The sequence below is a fragment of the Primulina tabacum genome, chromosome 3, assembly GCF_025594145.1.
Source record: "Primulina tabacum isolate GXHZ01 chromosome 3, ASM2559414v2, whole genome shotgun sequence".
Taxonomy (NCBI): Eukaryota; Viridiplantae; Streptophyta; class Magnoliopsida; order Lamiales; family Gesneriaceae; genus Primulina; species Primulina tabacum.
In genome coordinates, this window is record NC_134552.1 from 16,631,275 (window position 1) to 16,654,179 (window position 22,905).

The window sequence follows — 22,905 nt, forward strand, 5'->3', positions numbered from 1 at the left end:
AAAATTATTGGATTTTAAATCATTACTCTAAAGACATTTTAGTCGTTGACAGTTTTTTATTTGTTTAAGTAATTAAATTTTAGAGTATGTATCTTGTAAGACAGTCTCACGAATCTTTATCTGTGAGTTGACTCAACCCTACCGATAGTCACAATAAAAAGTAATACTATTAACATAAAAAGTAATAATTTTTCATGGATGACCCAAATAAGAGATCTGTCTCACAAAATTCGACCCGTGAGAGACCGTCTCACATAATTTTTTACCTTTATTTTACGTTATTTTTAACAAATCTTATGATTCATTTATATACATTACAAAAATTCATTTTTCAATACATTTATAAAATAATAATAATAATAACGCTTCATTTTTTTGAGTTGATCTTTTGTGAGACGGTCTTACGAATCTTTATCTATGAGACGGATCAACCCTACCGATATTCACAATAAAAAGTAATACTCATACTATAAAAAATAATATTTTTTCATGGATGACCCAAATAAAATATATGTCTCACAAAATACGACCCGTGAGACCGTCACACACAAATTTTTGCTTATTTTTTTTAACATTAGAACCCACGATCACTATACATCGTATCTTACAAGTCACGTTTGGATAAACTCCGTGTGACAAATAATAATTTAACAAATGACCTTTTGATTTAATTAACATGGAAAAAATAATAACGCTTCATTAAAAATATTGAAATCGTTGCTTTATTGGTGGATAGAGTCGAAAGACCCGTCGATGGTTAAAATAGTAATTCTACATGCCGCCACCTCCTACCCACGTTAACCCATAAAACAGTCGGCCACTCAAATCTGCCAGCTTTTAATGGCTAAATCCACACACGCACCGCCCACAAGAAACCTCGAGGCGGTGTTTTCCATTGGACTCGCAATTTATACCTCCACTTTTCCGATTCTTAAACAACCCTCTTCTTCATTTCAAGCTTATAATTATATATATATATATATATATAGACCGCCTTTTTTTTAAGCCGTCTTTGTACAGTAATTTCTTCAAAAAATCCAGCTTTACAAATTGATTTCTTCAAGGATATGGTTTTGCGATATTTATGTTTCTGATCTACTTCGATCCTACAGTATTATATACTGATTCTTGAATGCATATATGCTTCCTTTGAATTAGTGGCCAAATATTCGTCTTTCCTCTTTGCATATATTCGTTGGTTCGTTCTTTCTTGATTGAGACCATTGATCCCTCTTCCTATGTTATGGAGTTAATTTTTCGAAGTCCCGATTCTGTGGTAGAGCTTTTTAGGTGTCTGTGTGAAGAATCTGTTGATGGTTCTTCGTGTCTTTGTTTTTTTGTCAGACTAAGTAATTAGAAAAGATTATTACGTTTTCTTTTTTCCTTGTTTAACCGTTCCAATTCAGTTATTTTTCTTTTCATAGTGCCGAAACCGTTTTGATTTTTTCTTCCGTGCGAAGTGATTTGATTGTAGACCAAGTTAACTTTTTTTGCAAGTTTCTGAATATCTTCTAAGTCGGTCACCTGGTCAGCAAGAAATAGGAGTTTTAACTTGTTTTTCTCATTCGGTAAAATCAATGGGTGACTATTCTGAAAGATGGAAGGTTTTGGCTCCGAATACGGCCACAACACCGGGGATATTTGTTCCTTATAATTCGAATGCGGAAAACTTGCACACTGGTAGTAATCTTGATCAGGAAGATTATGCACCTTCTGATTGCGAGAGTGGGATTTCCGGGACCCCAAATGTTCAAGAAATCCGGTTTTCTGGCAAGGGATTGATTAGAATGGATGAAGGTGACAAGATTCATGACACTATCAAGAAAAAGGTGGTTTCGTGTCTGAGTTCTTGTGGATTTAATGCTCAAGTTGAGACCATTCAGAGGAACGATTTTTCTGGCATCATGAGCCGAGCAAGGCAGTTATCATTCGGTATATATGAAAAAGCCATGGAGAAGAAGTGCAATGGTAATGCTAACGTGAAGTATGCTTGGTATGGCGCTCCAAAGCTTGAGATTGACAATATTCTTTCCCATGGCTTCGGCCTTCCTTCTAGCACCGGTGCTCATGGTCGTGGCGTTTATCTGTTTCCAGTTGATCACATTGGTGAAAGGTAGAATGATCTAAACCTTGTCAACGCTTTGTATGTCGTTATATGATTGAAGGCTTTCTTTGGATTAGTCTTTTATTATTGTCTTGATTGGTCTGCTAATTCATTTATACTTGTGATCCAGTATGCAATCATTGGTTGCTGATGAAGATGGGCTGAAGCATGTGTTACTTTGCCGGGTAATATTGGGAAGGATGGAGGCTGTTCCTGTCGGATCGTGCATGTATAATCCGAGTTCAGAAGAATTTGATTCTGGGGTTGATAATTTGTTGTCTCCGAGAAAGTATATTGTTTGGAGTTCGAGCATGAACACACGTATTTTACCAGATTTTGTGGTCAGTTTCAGGACATCCTATAGTCACGGTGGTGAGGATTCAATTCCAAGTTTTATGTACTAAATTTTTTTTTTTTTTTGCCATCTTCTTGCATGTTCGTTGTAATATGGTGCACGAAAATTTGTTTGCAATTTTGTTGTTGCAGGATTTCAAGGGATCCCACAAACTTGTAAACGACCAAATTCAGATTGGATGCCATTCGCAACACTGATAAACGCTCTCTCCAAGTTCTTGCCGCCTGATGCCATAAAATTGATCACTAAGCATCACAATGAACACAAAGTAAGTGCTTCTACTCACTCATTCTGATTTAGGTGAAGGCCAATGGGGAAATTCTCAGGGCAATTGTAATTTTGTTGCGTTTTCTCGTCAAACAGAAGCAGAAGATAACAAGGCATGAAATGATTCAACGAGTGAGACTTATAGCCGGGGACAAGTTATTGATCATGGTTATAAAATCAAATCGAGAAAAGGTAAAGCTTATTATTCCAACTTAGTGGATACTTGTTATCTTACTTTGATTTCTCTTACGGGGAATCATGCTTATTCTAGAATGCTTTTAAGAAAGAAATAAATTGAAAGTTAACTTGGTTTTAGCTTTCACTTACCAGTTGTAATTTAGTCATTAAACGACGCAATGATGCTACTAGCAAGAACGATGAACGGCTGTTTCTGTTATTTGAATGATTCACGTTTTTATTACACTTCTGGATCTGTCTCCAATCACTGACACATGATTTTTTGTTGAAAATCACCTGAGCTATGCCTGCATTTTGATCAAGTGACGCAACTTTGTTATCCTCCAATCATATGTAATATAGCATGAAATAGAGTTCGTATGAATCCGAACATGTTCAACTGTCCAAGATCTCACTCCAACCTTAGTTTGTTGAGTAGCCCTTGTGTGCTCCTGTCGGTTCCCACGTAGTGGTGCTTGTCTTTAGCCGTATTCTATTCTTTCTTTTGCTGCACAAACTCACAGAGAAATGAAAGGTTATCACATTAGATGGAAAATGGATCTGCTTACTACTTGTAGTCTAGCTTTTAATCGGTTTCTTTCTTGAAATTAAGCCTCGTTTAATTTGAGCGAGTGATTAACATTTCCGCTGTTGGTGCACAGATCAAACCATCCCACAGCAACATCATACAGCAATTGAACAGAAGAAATTGAGCTCTCTCGAAGAACAGAGATTATTGTTAATTTTTATGGAGGTTGCCAATCCCACACTGCGGAATATAAATGAACTTAACTGAATACACACTAAAGATTACTATACATTGTATTTCTTTTCTCCCTTGCTTTTTTACCATAACGCAGCCCTTAAATTGATCCAAGACAATAAAGCATTACACTTTTCGTTCTTTAAGACGTCATTGTCTTATCATATTACGGCCTTGAATATTCCAGTATGATGAGATTTGTAATTTTCGCTTGATGAATTTTGGCTTTGTTATGAGATTGAGATTTGTTGCTGAACTCTAATGAAATGTAAGGCCGGGTAGAGGCTTTAGTTTTGAGCATCATCCAATGCTGTATAATTTGGCGATGCTCGGCTCGATCTGTATCTCTCAAGTCGAGAGATTCAAAGACGAAATGACAAGAACTTCTAGTTCGAATTGCATATTATTGATAGCAAAAATGTGTGGTTATTAATGATATGCGTCGTGAATGCATGATTGTGTTCTATATTCAGATGAGATTTCACTCCCTTGCTTCTTCAAGTCTACAGGCTTAGCTTCATGTATAAAATCTGATTTTTTTTTTCTGGTTTAGATTGTCTAGCATGACAGAATGACAAGATCATGTTCTTTAGGAAATCATATTATACAATTAAATTTGTCACGTGTATATCATAACGTTTTCTAAAAAGAAGTATGTGAAACATATCATAAATTTAAATCGTGTAACATCTCGATTTTGCAGTGAGCTGCACATGGCATCTTGGATTTTGCAGCATCCGCTGCTACTAATGGCGGACGTTGCAAAATATATTGCAGCGTCCGTCATTGATGGTAGCGTTTTGTCTTAATTTTGCAAAAAACCACCATCTTATCTTATTTTTAAAATTAATTTTTTAAATTTTCTTTAAAGAAACCCGAAAGAGACTCCAAATAGGCAAATATCCAATTAGGAAACTTCCACTCGTCTTTGTTGTTTTCTAACAACGTAAACTTAAATTGTTTCTCGAAAAAACTTGACTTTATGATTATTAGTAGTAAACGAGATGATGGCTATATATTTTTCTGCTTTCAAAATTTCCATCTTTCATCTCATTTACTAGAAGACCTTTAGCCTGAACCCAATGACCAGATGCAACCGTGCAGGCTTAATTTGGAATAGTAATAGTATCGAGCTTGCATCTAGATCTCTACACTGGAAGCAGTACGTCGAAAGTGTATCGCGAATTCATTAACAAGTTTGAGATTCGGGGAGAAAATTCGTGGGGGATGATTTATTATTTAGTAGCATATATGGTTTAGCTTTTTAACGTGAATGCCATGAATATTTCAAAAACAAATTTGGTGAAAGGTTTTCTCCAAAGAGTAGGTCTCTTGTGAGACGGTCTTACGAATCTTTATCTATGAGACGGGTCAAACCTACCGATATTCACAATAAAAAGTAATACTCTTAGTATAAAAATTAATATTTTTTCATGGATGACCCAAATAAGAGAACCGTCTCACAAAATACGATCCGTGAGACCATCTCACACAAGTTTTTGTGTTTCTTTCCAACGATATCATTAAATGACAATTGAGATATATGTGGACATTATATTCAAGCCTGTAATTATTATTGTTTCTTTGTAAATTGAAACACAATAATGCTGTAGATTTCTTTGTAGGCAAGCTACATTTTAATCTATTTATTTATTTAATTTTATAAAAGCAATTGAATCATTCGAATAAAATTTATTTGAGTAAATGTCACGTATTAATTTATTAATTATGGTAAAAAAAACTCAAAAAAATATATTTTCTTATATAAAAAAAATGAAAGATCTCTTGTAAGACGGTCTCACAAATTTTTATTTGTGAGACGGGTCAATCCTACCGATATTCACAATAAAAAGTAATATTCTAACATAAAAAGTAATACTTTTTCATGGATGACTCAAATAAGAGATCCGTCTCATAAAATACGACATGTGAGACCATCTAACACATGTTTTTGCCTAAAAAAATAACCCATGTATCCTAAAAATCGTAATAAAAAAAACCGAACCGTAAAATGTAATATATATTAGTGGTATTAATATTCAAGCGATATGACAAAATAACCCTTTTTCTCCTTTTTTTTTTTTTTTTTGAGATTACCCATGGGGTTCATGGCATGAAATTTTAATTATACAGGTAATTATGATAATATTTTAAAGAAATAAATTATTAATAATCTGGTTGATCAAATCATTGATATAAATTTAAGGAAAACTTAAATTTTAATAATGTATGTTTTTCTTTATGATTTCAGTAATTGATGTTGTCAAATATTTATTCAGTCCTCTATCTTAGATTTTATTTTTTGCAATCTTGTTCTTTTTTATATTTCACCAATATGAAATAAAAATGACACTGACTTATGTAGTGTTATTTGGGAAAAATGATAAAAATTGTTAAAAATTAAAAGATACATAAGATTCAAAATAAACAAAACGGAGCACCATAAATACAAATAGACAAATAAATATACTAGGCCAAATTGACAATTTTCCCATAAATTTGTTCACAAACTACTAAGCCTTTGTTTAGACAAATACTAATAAAACATTTGTATAAAAGTGTTTTTTTTGTAAAAAAAAAAATTAACTGTTTTAAAATTTGGTTTAGAATAATTATCACGTGTTTTGAAAATTATTCTATAAAAACGTTTTTAAAGTTGAAATGTATTTGTACAAATATTTTAAAAAAAATGATTATATATATATAAATAATTAAGAATGTGTTTGAATAACAATTTAATAAAAAAAACATTTTAATTTCGATAAACTAACATTTTTTATTTTAAAAACATTAAAAAACATATCTCATTATTTGTTCTTTAAAAGAACAATTTTAAAATTTTTTTTGAATTTTTTTTTTGAAAAAACAAACACTAAAAATATTTTTAAAGTGATTTTCCAAAAGAGCATAAATTTTTAACTCTAGAAGCATCGGATCTCTTGTTTACTTATCAAAAAGTCCAGTGCCACATATTCTTCAACACTACTTGGATGAAAAAACAAATTAAAACTGTTATTAATCCATTTTTAGAATTAATAAATCTATTTTTATTCAAAAATCCAAATATTTTTATTTGAATTCAATTAAACAAAAATACATTAAGATTTATGGGATCTCAGTTGTCACCTAGAATCACACACTGAAATCGAATATTATTCTAGTTGTTTTAACCATGTATTGATTGATATTGTAAATCTAAACTTCAATCTCTAGCCTTTTGGTTTGAGATCAAATAACAAATATACAAACAATTGATCAAATTATTCACATGTGACGATAAACAAGTATCAATCAATAATTAGATACAAGAAAGAATTAAGTTCGTTGAATAACAACCAAATATCAAATATACGTACTCTAGTCTCGATCTTATCATGGCCTCATTCAAAAATAAATTATTCCTTAAATTCAAAACGAAGAAATATATCAATGTTTAAATCCGTGAAAATAATATTCAAGAAAAGAAAGATTGAAAGATCTCAATGTGAATAAGTATATATATATCTTGAAGTACTCTTCTTCCTCTCCAACCTTAGCCGCCAATGTTTTATCCCTCAAAAGTCCCTTTTTCATTATTCTTGGGTTTTTTTATTATTATTTACATCTCCCTCAAAATGCCCTAAAAAATATCTAGAAATAGAGTCCTAATACTTTTGGAAGAAATAAAATCGAGTTTGAATAGGTAAGGATTCAAAAATCTGATTTCCTTATTCTGCACGCGTGCTGAATTACTAACGGGACACCCATGGAGGCAATTCTCTTCATTTTTTCATATTTCGTCAACACTACACGACAAAAATAATTCAATGAATAACGGCATAGCTAGGATGCATATACGTCAAAATAAGTACAAAACGACGTAAAATAGACTACAAAACGACGATACTTTTTGTGCTTATCACCTGTGTTGGGAGAACTTCTCCCTACATAAGAAAATCATTATAATGGATTAGCTAGGTAGATTCCACTCATAATCCAATGGTTGACAATATATGAAGAGAGAACTTCGCCAGACGTAACATATATTTTATCAAATATATGACAAACTGACATTATATAGTTTTACAAAAAAAAGGTTCAAGATTCATTAATCATTTATCTGCATTATTTACTAAAAACTAGAAAGCCATCAACATTTTCATCCAATTATATTAATGTATATTTCACCTATGACATTTAAAACGTTTGCACGATTTTGATAAGAGAATTTTCTAATCTATCCATACATCAACTCAAAACAACTTTAAAAAAAAATGAATTATTTTGTCTGTTTGTTAGGGCAAAAAATCTAGTTGGTGAGTTGTCCTAACAATTGAGTCCGATGTTGCAAGTTTTAGTTTAATGATTTTTCATGATTATTTACTAAGCTAGCAGGCCAGATTTAGAAGCAAAAATAATCACATGTTTTGTAATCTGCAGCCATTCAAATGATTGCTTATCAATTATCATATATATGTTTAATATTTTTTTTATTGTTTTATAAATTTTTTTTTTGAAATTATTCTTTTCTCACGGGAGATTATATGTCAATATCATTTGTTTCACAGAAAAAAATGACTAAAATTTAAAAGATATATAAGATTTCCGACATCAATCTTATCGAGGTAGGTCTTTTGTGAGATGGTCTCACGAATATTTATCTGTGAGATGGGTCAATCCTACTGATATTTACAATAAAAAGCAATACTCTTAGCATAAAAAGTAATATTTTTTCATGGATGACTCAAATAAGAGATTCGTATCACAAAATACGACCCGTAAGATCGTCTCATACAAGTTTTTGTCATCTTATCATGGAAGTAGATCCATGCATAATAGAATATATGCAAAGTGAATTAATAAACTTATCCGATGTTAATTGACTATTTCCAACATGTTTGGACAAAGATAAGGGCAAACTCTTTCTAGAAATTTAAATAAATTATAAATTATCTTATTGTTTCTAGGTCATTGATTTCGTTTTTATATGCCCTTTTTTCCTTGTTAATTTCATTAATAAAGCTACAAATTTTTTTTTTCTACCTCTCATTTTCTTTCTTGGAAATATATATGTAAAATCGATGTTTGGTCATGTCTTTCATCTTTCTTTGTCCAAATTAAGATATTTTAATGATAAGGCTCATTATTATTAATGTACCTCATTTTAATAATACATTCACATCTATTTTATTTCACACCACTAACATAAAAATAATATTACTCAATTATTCATCCCATCTTTAACACTCTCAATTATAAAAACACAAAATAATTATATATACTTTTCTCACGGGTTGACATTGACATTTATATTAGAAGAATAGGTCTCCTAAAAAAATATCACACACACACACACACATATATATATATAAATATTTCTGAGATGAGTCGATTCAGTTCGTATTTAAAATGAAAATAAATATTTTTGATATAAAAAATAATTTATAGGTCGGGTAGGATATCCTTAACTACAAAATCAAGCTCCTCGGGATTTTTTTTTTTTTTGGGAATAACAATTCATATATGTGGGATTTATATAAAATTTAATTTAAGTTTTAGAATCTCTTTATTACTAATAATTATACGTCAAATTGAGGAAAAACACAGGAAAAAGTAGTGTACGTGTGAATTAGGGATCATTACGTATGAACCAAGCAAGGAATACAAAACATTAAACATGTACGGGGCTTGAAAAAGTCCAAAGTTAATCATCTCCGTTACCTAAATCCACCCAATTTTTTCTAATTTTTTTTAATAAACTTTCAAATATATGCCATCCCTACGACAATTTGAATAATTATTTAAGCTTCGGTATTTATTTAAACAAAACAATTACATATGTAAAATTATACTCAAATTTCATTAGATTAGTTATTTGAATTAAGATAGGATGACTTCTAGTGAAGGCTTTTTGCAAAATAACATTTCATGTTCGCAATCTTGATTTTGATGTTAACAAAACTTGTTTATTTGTTTCTAATGAGTTTACCTAAGTGCGCAGAAACTGAAACTGATCAGGTTTCGAACTGATCAGTTACTAAACTTAAACTGAAACTATCGAGATGCAAATTGAAAGTGTCAACTGATTGATCGAACTAATCCAGTACAACTGAAGTATCAATAGCAGTTCAACTGATTGTCCAGTTCATAGGTGGTTCAGCAGAAAATCTTCAGAAGCCCAACCAGCTGATGAAGTGCCCAACTGACTAGTTCAACTGAATCAGTGAAATCAGTTCAGCTGACGAGCCAACTGATTTAACCTCACCAGTTCAAGACCAGTTCAAAACATCAGTTAGAAGCGAACCAGTTTGCAGATACGACAAGCTTAATCCAGCTGTGCACAAAGGTGCAAAAGCTATTGTACGATCAAGGTACAATAAGAGAATTTGCAGCAGCGCTTAAAGCCAAATGTTCCATATATCTATTGGGGCAACAAATTCAAGCTGCAACGGGTTCATTCACTGAGTCTCACTGTACGTTCAGCCAAACACCTATAAATAGAATCTGGAGCTCAGTGAAGACAATGATGAGAGTTGACAAGTGAAAAGATAAAAAACAGAGAGTTCACGCATAATGCTTATCAGTTTTGAAGAAGCAATCAGCCAGAGGGAACATTTCAACGTGTTATCAACTTAGTTTTAGAAGCATATTTCCCTCAGTGTGTCAGAACACTTTCGGGTAGTTTTCAGATATCAGTTCTCACACACACACACCCCATCACTCAAATTTTGTCTTGCACAATGACGTAAAACATGTGTATGTAGTCTTTGACACGCAGACATTAAACAAGTGTTGGCTGGAAGGTGCTCCCATCAGTCTAGACTAGGAGTTCAGTTAGGCAGTGGGTAAGTCCTAAGCTAGGTGGGCTATTACATTTGTTGTAATTAATCAAAGTCTTCTAGTGGTACCTACTCGAGGAGGTAGAAGGAGTGATGTTGGAGCAGTTCTGTCTCCGAACATCTATAAATATATCTTGTGTACTCTAACTGTTAACCTCTAGCTTTAAACTGACTTGATCAGTTCGAACCATAACTGAACTGATACTTGCGAGAAATGATCTCCCTTATCTTCAGTTAATTAGTTGCTCAAGATTAAAAGCTTTAACCAATCAGTTTTCTTAACGAAGGATGACTTCAAGTGTCTTCCGCTTGATTTGAAAACCAAACTCGAATTAATTAATCAGTATAAACATTCTTAGAACACGAGTTATTGCAGCTCATCACGTTTTTAGAGGATTTTTCCGATCCATCACATTTATATAGGGTCTTAACAATATTGAATACGCGCAAATAAGATTAGTTATATATAAATTTTTCTCCGAGAAAACTCTTATAAAAATGTCTCACGTATCAATTTTATGAGATAAATCTCCGGTCTGACCCCAACTACGAAAAATATTTTTTTTATTATGTCGAACGTATTACTTCACATTGTAGGTATGAACTGAATCGATCGTCTCACGAATACAGATTTGTGTGTGACAATCTCACAAGATATCTACTCATATCTCTCATTTTCATCCATTAAATCAAGATATTACATTTTGAATCTTAGGTTGCCTAATTTATATTTTATATATGAGAAAATATTTATTTAAATAATAATTCCATCCATTTTAGATTGAAATACTTATTTTCACTCCCCATTTACTCCACATTTTCTATATTTATAAAATATTTTACTTATTTAACTTAACTATTATAAATCTATATCATAATAATATTGAAATAATAATTTAATGATCACGTAATAAAAATATATAATAAAATAAAATATTATAAGGAAAATATTTAATAAACAAAATATTATTTACAAAAATCAAATTAAGATAAATAGTTATATTAGTTTTATGATAACGATAATTTTATAATAATTAATGGCAAAAACTTGTGTGAGACGGTCTCACGGGTTGTATTTGTGAGACGGATATCTTATTTAGGTCATCTATGAAAAAGTATTATTTTTATGCTAAAAGTTATACTTTTTATTGTGAATATCGGTAGTGTTGACCCGTCTCACAGATAAAGATCCGTGAGACCGTCTCACAAGAGACATACTAATAATTAATAGTGTATCGATATTTATAATTTTATTTTTAATAATAATTTTTAAAAAATAGAAATTTAATTGAAAAATTATTTGAAAATTAAAAATAATTTTATTTTATATATTTCTTTTTTTATCAATTATTTAAATGAAATAAACCTGTAACTGAGGTGTCCCAACAAAGTAATGGAGTCACATTAACACACACCAATATCACCAAATAATTACCTTGCTAAATTATTCTGCACCCTACCTCACCCAATCACAGCCTTCCCGTGGCGCGTTGATCTTTTCCTATTTTTTCTTTTAAAATCGCTGCTATATAATCTCCTATGCTAGTCTTCTCAGCTTCGGCCATTAATTTCTACCCTCTCTCTCACGCACATTTGTACGCATTCGACGTTTCCGCCATTTTTGCCACCTTAAGAAATGCAGTCGGGGGAAGTAACCTCGCTTTCTCCCAGTTTCAACAGTTATTCCAACACCAATCTTGTCGAAATAGCCGCTCGGGTCGTCGAAGAATTTCGGGCGGAGAACGATTCAGTTGAATTTTACTTCGACAGGGAAGAGAGTTTCGAGTCCATGAAAAGGGACGGTGAATACGACGATAAGGATGAGGAATTCGAATTCGAGTTCTCCACGAAGGGTTCCGAATCATCGCCGATTTCGGCTGATGAGATCTTCTACAACGGTAAGATCAGACCCGTTTACCCGGTTTTCGATACGCATTTGTTGATCGGTGGAGATAAGATTCAGAACGAGGTTTTCCAAGAAAATGGGACGAAAACGATTCGGCTCTCTTTGAGGAAGCTTTTCATTAAAGAAAGAGAAACGGCGACCACTTCGTCGAGCTCGTCTTCAGACGTGGACGAACTCGAAGGAGTCCCGGCGGAGACTTACTGCGTCTGGAGGCCGAAGGCTGCGACGACGTCGCTCAAGAGCAGCTCAACGGGGTCTAGTTCGAAGAGGTGGAAGTTGAAGGACTTTTTGCATAGGAGCCACAGTGAGGGAAGTAAAGATGGTGTCGTTTTGTTTACCGGTAACAGCGGTAGAAAAAAAGAAAGTGAACATAAAACTAAAGCAACAGCGGCGAGTGCCGTAAAGTTGAAATCGGCGGCGACACATCCTCCGGCGACGTCGCTGTATAACCGAGACGGCGGGGAGAAGCGGCGGACGTACTTACCGTACAGACAGGATTTGGTTGGGTTTTTCTCTACTTCAAATGGGTTTTGAGTAAGCGGCCTTTTTCAAAATTATAATATAATAATAATAATATTGTATTTTATTTTTTTAACATTTTTTTTAAAAATTCTTCAGTTATCGTTATGTAGACTGGGTGTGTTTGTATATATATCGAATATTGCACCTTTTTAATTTAATTTTTTTTACCCTTTTTCTGTTCTTTAATTTGATGTTATTTTCTTCTGAGTGAAAAAAGGAATATTCTAATTAATTTTATCGGAATAGTGAAACAATATTTAGATTTCTCGTTTCTGTTCAGAGTTCGATTAACTCTATTAACATTTTATTGAACGAGTTTGTTACACATGTTTTATCCAATATGATTTATTCGGCTAACGTGATTTACTGACTATTGTATTAATTCGACATTTTCTTCGGTCCGTACAAAAAGACAAAAACTTATGTGAGACAGTCTCAAATGTCGTAACTTGTGAGAATGATATCTTATTTAGGTCATTCGTGAAAAAATATTAATTTTTGTGCTAAGAGTTACTTTTTATTGTAAATATCGTTAAAGTTAACTCGTCTCACAGATAAAGATTCGTTTACTTGCACAAAAAAATAACAGTTTTGAATTCTCACGTATAAGAAAAATAAAATTTTAAAATATATGTCACATGATTTAAAATTTATTCTATATAATATGATATTATTATTCTAGCATATTCTTATATCAAGTGTGAGGCCACTAATATTCTGACGATGTATTTTTCCAGGAAATTTCGAATTGTCAATTTTCGATTATTCCTACTTTCGTCTATCAGTAAATAATATTTTGATGAAATATCCCTAATTGCCTCAACTTATAGTACGCTCCTTTGACAAACAAATATCTAAGATTAGGTCTCTTGTGAGACGGTCTCACGAATATTTATCTGTTAGACGAGTCAACTCTACCAATATTTACAATAAAAAGTAATACTCTTAGTATAAAAAGTAATAATTTTTCATGGATTACCCAAATAAGAGATCTGTTTCACAAAATACGACCCGTGATACCGTCTTACACAAATTTTTGTCAATATCTAATAAGTGAGAGCGAGACCTAATTATAATTGTCGTGAATTCGTTGCTCTTTACCAAAATTTTTTGGTTCGAGCATGATACACATAGATTGTCTAATGTGGTCTATCTAGTAGGCGTGGTCACATGTCTCTGCCATCAAAATAAAATAAAAACAAAAACAAATATCTAATATGCATAAAGGTTAGCACAAGTGACCCAACCACTTCAGGTTTAATTTTTTAAATTCATATCATGTCATATATTATATATAATGATGGCACTTAATTTTTTGTTTAAAGATTAAACGTTACTTATGTAAACTAAGAATCGATAAAATAAACAGAAAATTTTATTTCCATAAAATAATTAATTTCTCTCGTACTTACGCAGTTTTGTTGGATATATAGTGCATAATTGTTCTTCTGCGCCGATTTCTTGTGTTAAGTATAACTGTGACATTATTAAAATCAAATAATGCAATTAATGCCTTCCAAAGCAATAATTAAAAAGAAGAAAATACCAACTTTATTGGTGAAGAGCATTAGTTTGAAAATGAATTTTCTCTTTTTTTTTTTTTATTGTAAAGTCAATCAAGATATTGGAAAAGGATGGAACAATTCGAACCACTACCACTTCAATTAATATTTTAGAATAACGTCTACTTTTAATTTTCGAAAGAGTATCATGGGTTTCAAATATACTTTAAAAATAACATTAAAATATAAATTTCGAGTTACAAGATGTGGAAAAATTTCCATACAACACTTTATGAAGATCATACAGAATTAGAACTTTTGACATCTTCCCTTGGCTCTCAGCCTTAGATAACTATAGTCAGTAGTAATGGTGCAACTCAAATATTTTAAACCGCACAGCAGCTCAAGCACCACGATTCGATCGCTCTACCAAGCATGGACAATTATTGCACCCAACATATATGATCTTGTTTGTTTCATTTATCTTGTTGATCTAGCTACCAATAAGATTTTAGTCTAATCCCCCTCTCCATTTTATATTTTTTTTGACATTTTCAATAAAAAAAATTGTCTTCTTTTTATTATTTTCTATAATAAAATGTTTTCCCGCATTCAAGCGGAGAAATCCGAATTCAAATTCCCACACACACGAACCTTTTTTTTTTAACCAAGAAATTTTATCCATGGTCAAATACTTGACCACTTCAAATAAAAAAAAAAAAAACCAAAGTTTCGTTTTAGGTAAGAACATGAATTGGCAAGCTTATGGTCCGGGCGTTATTGCGGATGGCCTTTATGTCACATTTTGCAGTCCAACTCCAAAGCAAAAGCTAGAGACCACTTCCTTCCATATCACATGTTTTTTTTTTAGTGGCAATCATATATGGAAATTATTATATACAAAGAATGCCCTACTGTATCTATAGAAATTGTGTGTCATAATCTTAGAGGATTGTTGATATATGAAGGTAGGGATGTGTATGTTTGTTGGTCTGAGTCGCGCCTTTCGGTTTAAACATTTTTCAAAAGTTAACATTATGAAAAGGAATTTTACACAGCTTAATTTGGTTTATCAGTGTGTGCATGAAAATATCAATCAAGATAGTTAGATACTATGTGAGTAAGTCAGAAATATGGATTCGAACATACGGCGTAAGTGTTGTTTCAACATGAAACACAAAACACTGATTTTGGAAAACATCGGGCTGCTGACTTTCTCCTATTTTTGGATGAGTAGGTCTCTTGTGAGGACGGTCTCACGAATTTTTATCTGTGAGATGGGTCAACCCTACCGATATTCACAATAAAAAGTAATAATCTTAGCATAAAAAGTAATAATTTTTCCAAATAAGAGATACGTATCACAAAATATGATCCGTGAGACCGTCTCATACAAATTTTTGCCTTTCTGGATTGATTTTGTGCAGTTTGAGACGTAATTTGAGGAAATAAATTAATATTTAAAAAATAATACAACTTGTTTGAATAAAAAATACTCACTCACTATCCATTTTGGGTTCAAGAATTTAATATATTTTGAAATAAAGTTAGCCATCCCTCAAACTTTACCTACTAGGCGACTAGCCAATGAAAAGGTGGAGGCAAGCACAAAGGAATTAAAAAATTTCTTGAGAATACGTACAAGGTACAAAATTCAGATGAGCTTACACAAACTTGTTTTAATAATCCTAAACCGAAGGAGAAAGTAGTCATTAGAGACGTTGGCTCAAAGTATACATGTAATCTTTTAATACATTGGAAATTCGAAACGATTAACGAAATACATGATGTCGGGAATTGGACCCAAAGAGAGAGAGTAAACACCAAGAAGGCCCAATTAGTTTTGTTCTTTTACTCATCTTTTGGTAAGTGGAGGCCCAATCTGGTAGTGGTTGAGTTAGATTTGGCACATTATGCACCTCAACTTTCTCATAATTTTGTATTGGTAAGTTTCCTTTTTCTAGATACTATAATCATTTAAATAATTTTGTATTGGTAAGTTTCCTTTTTCTAGATACTATAATCATTTAATTTTTAGATCAGGTCTCTTGTGACACGATCACATGAATCTTTATCTGTGATCTGGTCAACCCTATCGATATTCAAAATAAAAAGTAATACTCTTAGCATAAAAAGTAATACTTTTAATGGATGACACAAATAAGATATCTGTCTCACAAAATACGATCCGTGAGACCGTCTCATACAAGTTTTTGCCTTAATTTTTATATAAAACTTGAGCTAGACGTTGAATAAATAATAAATGTCTAATTCTCTATACCAAATGTCCATATACTATTTTTATCAAATAAAAATCAATAATTATCAGAGTAAAGTGGGATGGACACCCAAGAGTCCACTAGTAACCTTCTATTAGCGAATAATAAAAAAAAAAACCTTTTAAATTATCAAGTGCAAATCATTAATCACAACTAGTTACTATGCACATGCTATGCGTTTGTGTACAATATTTTTTATTATTATCGATGGACTAAAGTGAAATTTGACAAATTATGGAGGGACTAAATTGATATTTGAATTGTTGAAATAAAAAAAATAAAAATAAAAGTGTGTGTTGAAATTGAAAAAAAAAAACAAAAGTGTAATATTAATATCATATAAGGGTAAAATTTGAAGAAAAAGATGGTGTCTTCTTTAAGTAGTTATTATCATGTTCTCACACTTAATAGATAGATAGTATAGATTTGAGTGGGCTTAAACTTAGCTTCAAAAATGTAAAATAAAATTGGGCTAAATTTAGTAGATTCTATCACCATTTCTTTTTATTAGAAGCTGGGCATCCTTTCTCGGCAACTCTCCTAAATAGTTGTCGATACAAGTAACTCGAATTCAATTTGAATTCAATAACTGCAAGTCGAGATACAATTTCATCGCTCCATTTAATATAGAGAGAGAATTCGTGAACCATAATTAAATTAAATAAATAAAACGTGTAGATTACGAGACTCTTCCAAGTTCCACCCACCTTATTTGACCATTTTCTTTCTCGAAAGCAGAAATTATAAATTATTAATGACATTATTGCTTTGGATATCATATATATATATTGCTTTGGATATATATATATATATATATATATATAAATATAGGCACATCCAAAAAAGTTTCAAAGTGATGGGAGATATACAAGAATTTTACACAGGAGCCATGTGTCATAAATTTAGATTTCTTGATGCACCATGAGTGTAACACCTCGTGATTGCATAGCATTTTTATGTATGGTTTTACATGTCTATTTTTTCATACCTTTATTATAATTTATGGAGAACCTGAAATTTCCATACATTTGACAAATCCATAAAATTTCCCAATTTGAAGAGAGGGGTTAGAGTCTTATTATGGCAGCAAAACTCTCTCTGAGTTCCAATTCCTAGAGCATGAATTCTACATTTCATTGATGTGATTTCAATGGCACTAGATAAATGGGGACAACTGTTTTCAGATAACTGCTAAAATATTTCAGTTTTCACCATTGGTACATAACAACAGCTTCTTGCATGTCCCCTTGACAAGTCTACATACCTACTCGCCATAGCTCATACGAGAGCCGGCGTCAGACCGGCCGACGGCTGCAAACTGGCTGCATAGTCCCGTGCCCACAAGTCGTAGTGTATGATTTCTTCGAGAGAGGGCGAAGACACCAAATCTTGACGGTGTTTATCACATGTTAGCTCCACAACTTTGAATATGTCCAGGTAACCAATCCTGCAACATGGACAAAAGGTCGTTTGCTGTAACACAGGGGACGATAACATGGTAAAAACAATGCTGCATGTAATATAAAAGTGTGCAACGGTTGCCGGAAAAAAAAAAAGTTACTAGGGAAGAGTAAAGCTCTCATTTAAAACAGCGAGACCGAGTAAAACATGAACCATGATTGAGTAGATCAAACGATGAAACGCAAACAACAGTTCGAAGATCAATTGATTAAAGACTGGGACAGGAAGTTGGGGAGTACGACAAAATCTACCATCCATAAAGCTAATGAACCAAACAGTTTGAACGGAACACTCAATGACTCGCTCACACCCTCAGTAGTTGGGAGAATAACCATGTCTAGGATCTTAATTTGCTCTGAGACAATTACATAAAAATGGAAACTAATTAAAGTGAACACTTACTTCTCGTCGATGAACATTTCTACAGCTTTCTCATTTGCAGCACTAAGAACACCAGTCATGGTTCCCCCCGCTCGTCCAGCAGCATATGCAAGATCCATGGATGGATACTTAACATTGTCGGGACTCTTGAATGTAAGAGATCCAAGCCTGAACCAACAAATTATAGTTTCAGTTATTATCATAGTCATAAGACACATGTACCACAAATTACTCAGCAAGTCATAAAATCTTTGTGCAAGGTTGTGGTCATTACTTGCAGAGATCAAGACGAGGCCATGTAATCTCGGAACAATAGATTCTGTCTGGCCAAGATAGGGTGTATAGAATAGGCAAACGCATATCAGGCCAACCCAGTTGTGCCAATATCGATGAATCCTGAATAGGAAAAACAAGAGTAGATTCAGAATATTGAGCAGAAAAGGAATCGAAGTTAACTGCTAGCTTTAGTAAGTGGTAAGGGACAACAAATCAACCTGTGTCTCAACCATTGAATGTATGATTGATTGGGGATGAATAACGATCTCAATGTCATCATAATCGGCCCCATACAGATAGTGAGCTTCAATGACTTCTAGACCCTGCGATGACAAAATAAAAGATTTTAATCTTTTGCAGCTGCACCAGAAACTATAATTAATAATAACAATCCAACTATAATTTTTTCAACTGTAAATCAACCAAAATGCCGAGTTTCAATCGATATGCAATCTAGGCAGCCAAACAAAATAATTGAGATAATTATTACTCTCCACCAAAGATACTGGTTGCTCTAAACCCATAGTTTTTTGTGCTTGGCTTGGGTTATCAAGACTTGGAACACAACCCAATGGAAATTACCTTATTAAAGAGTGTAGCTGAGTCAACCGTAATCTTTTTTCCCATATTCCAGTTAGGATGTTTTAAAGCATCTGCTACTTTCACTTCCTTCAATTTATCCACCGGCCAATCTCTGTCAATAGCAGCATCATATATTATAAATTCTTATTTAAAACAGTTGAACTAGAGAAACATGTTAGAAAAATGAAAAATGTAAATGCAAGTTAACTGGAGTGTGTTTCAAGAGAGGGAAAAGCGTAAGGAAAACAACTGAACAAAATTCCATCACAACTAGGAATTTGTAAAAAAAATCGTTTTTCATGGACAAAATTTCATACCTGAAAGCGCCACCTGATGCTGTCAAGATGATGCGCCTGAGAGCACCTTCTGGCAAGCCTTGTATACACTGAAAAAGATATACACCTCATACTTTAGAATCGGCAAAGTGGCAGTAACTTTACACTAGAAAAAGTTGGATAAGAAAGAAATGTAATACGATCATGTGTCTCTTACTACTAAATCCGTTCCGGCTGTTTAAAATAACATACTTTTGGACTGTGCAAGTAATTTTATTACCTGAAATATGGCAGAATGTTCAGAATCAGCAGGGAGAATCTTAACATTATGCTTGTGCGCAAGAGGGAGGACAAAAGGGCCTCCAGCAATTAGCGTCTCTTTATTGGCCAATGCGATGTCTTTTCCAGCTTCAATAGCAGCTACTGTAGGCTGCAGAAGTCAAATACAAAATAAATGGTAAGGAGTTTTCAAGTTCGTTAACTTACAAATTTTTCACACAAAAAGATTAGGTAAAAATGTCATTGTTCCACAAAATTTCTGTCAAAAAATCAGTACTCAAAATTAGAAAGAAAGCATTGACAAAATAAAAATTTATGTAATATTTTCAAGAACGTATTTTCGAACATTAAAATTTATTCTCACTCTCTCGGCTAACTTCTAGGAGCTGTGGTTCGACCATCATGCTTATTGGCATTGTGTACAAAATAAAGTTATCACGAAGCTTAGAATTAGAACTGATAGTTGAGATGACAGATTCCAAAATTTTCAAATACTCTAACCGAACAAGAGAAACATAAAACAAGAGAAAAAGCACTTGAGTGTACCTTTAATCCCGCACAGCCCACAATTCCTGTAACAACAGTAACAGCATCTGGATGTCGAGCAACCTGGAATATCATAAGAGAAATGAGTAGGTTAAAAATAGATCTTATAAATACAAAAATTCAATGTTCTAAAAAGTGCTATACGGCAGACGAGCGACCACCCACCACCTAGGTGCCGCGTCAAAGCTGTTTTTCTCTTTTTACTTAAATATCTAATTTTTCTTGTTTATGTTTGTATTTCTCCAATTTCCTCTATATCGGATTCAAATTCAAAATCAATTACATTTCTTCCACTTCACACGATACAAATTGATTGAAATTTCCTCTATATCGGATTCAAATTCAAAATCAATTACATTTCTTCCTCTTCACACGATACAAATTGATTGAAAAATATGTTAAACAATTTTTTTTAAAAAAAATTTTAAAACAAAAAATTCTATATCTTATATTAGGCGGCTACCTAGACGGCTTCTAAAAATCGGAGCATCTAGATGGTCTTAGGCGGCGCCTTTTAGAACAATGCAAAAATTACAAAGAAAGACAATGATACAGAAGAAAACAAACCTCTATGACTCCCTGTTCTCCAGGAATGATTTCAGGTTTGTCTTGGACACCAGCCAAAGCCTCCTTAAGCTCATCAACTAATGATTCATTTCGAACCGCGACTAGCTGAGGTTTGAAAGTCTTTACCTGCATGACAAGTTGCTAGATTAGACAACTTGATTTAAAAACATGGGTTCCTAGTTATATACCGTGTCTTTAATGGATAAATCACCTGATCAGCAAGAAGAGTAACATTTGAACCAGCTGCAAGTGCTACAACCTTAAACTTATCTGGATTTTCTGCAACTATGTCCAATGTCTGCAGAGCACAAACTCAAATCATGAGCCATACAGATGAAACTCATTGGGCTTCGGCATAAAAAAGGTAGTACTCAAATTTAGGTACTTTTGAGCAGACATCATACTTTAAAAAGCCATAGGCTCAAAACATGTTGGCTTTTCTCTCCAACTTGAATAACTACAACCTTTATATATAATCAGTAATTTAACTATGAATGTAAAGTTTCCCCCCATATTTCTTGCATTTAACTTCTAGATCACGATTCTGTCCTAATACATCCATGCTCAACACAGGCATGCGCATATAGGCCTAACGATTCATATATTTCACCTGGGTTCCAATGGAGCCAGTCGACCCAACTATTGAAATAGGCTTCGGACCGTCCCAACTGACACGCCCTGGCTCAAAAACAGCCCGGCCAGGCCAGGCAGGAGGAGGTGGCGGCTGCGCAGAACAATGGACTCTCTTGGCAACTGTGCATCCATCCTTCCTCTTAAAAACAACCCCACCTGAAAAAAAAAGTAACCAAATATGTAAATTTTAAATAAAACCAGGAAAACAAAAAAAGAAGAGGAAAAAGCCAAAGATGATTCGACTGTTAATGATGACCAAAAATATTGTATCTTTACAATAACCACAAGTGAAAATTGCACCAATCAAATCCCCCAGTACATTGGCCAGACCAATCTTCAATCAATTACAGAGATAAAAATTTAACCAAAAGCCACGAACCACGTCCTCGATTACAGATAACACGGATGACCCATATGGCCAAGATGCCCGAATCAAACAAATCAATAATGAAAGCCAAAAAGACAAACCAACATATTAAACAAATAAAAAAAACCCAAACAACTCATACACTAGCAATTCCTGAAGGATCACACAAAAATCATAAATTTCAACTCAAAACTAAACCATCCAGCAAAGGAAGCAACCTAAACATGCGTACAGAAGCACGGGTCTTTTATTGCATACCTTGAAGCTTGAGGAGATTAAGGTTGTAATTGGATTTCGAGGAGTCCAAAAAAGAGAGGGCCTTGATTTCAGTTGGAGACACCAAATTCAAAGCCATGGCTTTTCACCACCACACTTCACTTTTTTAATTATTTTCTGAAAAAAAACTGTGTTAATTTCAAGAATCAAATAAAAGTATAACGAACAAGGCAGCACTTTCTTGTTCTGGCGAAGTGATTGCCCTTGTAAGGGAATGATAGAGGTGGTGTATGAATTGAATGGATATGGTGGGATGGCCAGTAAACGAGCACTTCTGTCGTCTGTTTTATAAACTTGTTTTCATTTCAATAATAATAATAACTGAAAATTACAGCTATTTGTTGCAGATTAACTAATTTTTACATTTTAAATAATAAATAATTTTACCATTAAAAAAATTTATAGAACCGAGCATTTGTCTTTCTATCAAAAATTATTGTCCGTGTAACTTAAATATTTTAAATTGTACAGTAGTTCAAGCACTACGTTTACCCAACATAATAATTATTAACCTCAACCATTTTCCTATCATTAATTGCACTTTTTGCAGTCAATGAGACAGAAATTCG

At 33.0% G+C, this 22,905-nt stretch overlaps 3 protein-coding genes across 3 annotated transcripts; 2 read left to right on the plus strand and 1 right to left on the minus strand.

The window, feature by feature from the left end:
- The first annotated feature begins 896 nt into the window (after nucleotides 1-896).
- Nucleotides 897-4,067, plus strand: LOC142540841 (putative inactive poly [ADP-ribose] polymerase SRO5). Its single transcript, XM_075647260.1, has 5 exons — nucleotides 897-2,113; nucleotides 2,235-2,476; nucleotides 2,591-2,727; nucleotides 2,823-2,918; nucleotides 3,566-4,067. The coding sequence occupies exons 1-5, from the start codon at nucleotides 1,578-1,580 to the stop codon at nucleotides 3,614-3,616; spliced, it is 1,062 nt and encodes a 353-aa protein (XP_075503375.1). The 5' UTR covers nucleotides 897-1,577; the 3' UTR covers nucleotides 3,617-4,067.
- Nucleotides 4,068-12,120: 8,053 nt separating this feature from the next.
- LOC142538519 (uncharacterized) lies at nucleotides 12,121-12,924 on the plus strand. Its single transcript, XM_075643830.1, has one exon. It carries the CDS (start codon nucleotides 12,121-12,123, stop codon nucleotides 12,922-12,924), a length of 804 nt encoding a protein of 267 aa, XP_075499945.1.
- A 4,868-nt stretch (nucleotides 12,925-17,792) lies between these two features.
- LOC142540842 (1-deoxy-D-xylulose 5-phosphate reductoisomerase, chloroplastic) lies at nucleotides 17,793-22,611 on the minus strand. Its single transcript, XM_075647261.1, has 12 exons — nucleotides 22,319-22,611; nucleotides 21,671-21,849; nucleotides 21,272-21,358; nucleotides 21,061-21,186; nucleotides 20,494-20,556; nucleotides 19,949-20,098; nucleotides 19,711-19,778; nucleotides 19,394-19,505; nucleotides 19,030-19,134; nucleotides 18,810-18,931; nucleotides 18,557-18,703; nucleotides 17,793-18,140 (listed from the first exon to the last, which is right to left on the minus strand). Exons 1-12 carry the CDS (start codon nucleotides 22,413-22,415, stop codon nucleotides 17,972-17,974), a joined length of 1,425 nt encoding a protein of 474 aa, XP_075503376.1. The 5' UTR covers nucleotides 22,416-22,611; the 3' UTR covers nucleotides 17,793-17,971.
- Between the last annotated feature and the right edge of the window lie 294 nt (nucleotides 22,612-22,905).

Bases quoted from the DNA above. Each gene is read 5' to 3' on its own strand.
- LOC142538519 (XM_075643830.1), top strand. From the start codon at position 12,121: ATGCAGTCGGGGGAAGTAACCTCGCTTTCTCCCAGTTTCAACAGTTAT.
- LOC142540842 (XM_075647261.1), bottom strand. From the start codon at position 22,415: ATGGCTTTGAATTTGGTGTCTCCAACTGAAATCAAGGCCCTCTCTTTT. The intron at 19,135-19,393 runs GTAATTTCCATT...TTGTCATCGCAG, and splicing joins CAGCTACACTCTTTAATAAG to GGTCTAGAAGTCATTGAAGC. The intron at 18,704-18,809 runs GTAATGACCACA...TTGTTGGTTCAG, and splicing joins CCTCGTCTTGATCTCTGCAA to GCTTGGATCTCTTACATTCA.
- LOC142540841 (XM_075647260.1), top strand. From the start codon at position 1,578: ATGGGTGACTATTCTGAAAGATGGAAGGTTTTGGCTCCGAATACGGCC. The intron at 2,114-2,234 runs GTAGAATGATCT...CTTGTGATCCAG, and splicing joins GTTGATCACATTGGTGAAAG to TATGCAATCATTGGTTGCTG. The intron at 2,919-3,565 runs GTAAAGCTTATT...GTTGGTGCACAG, and splicing joins TAAAATCAAATCGAGAAAAG to ATCAAACCATCCCACAGCAA.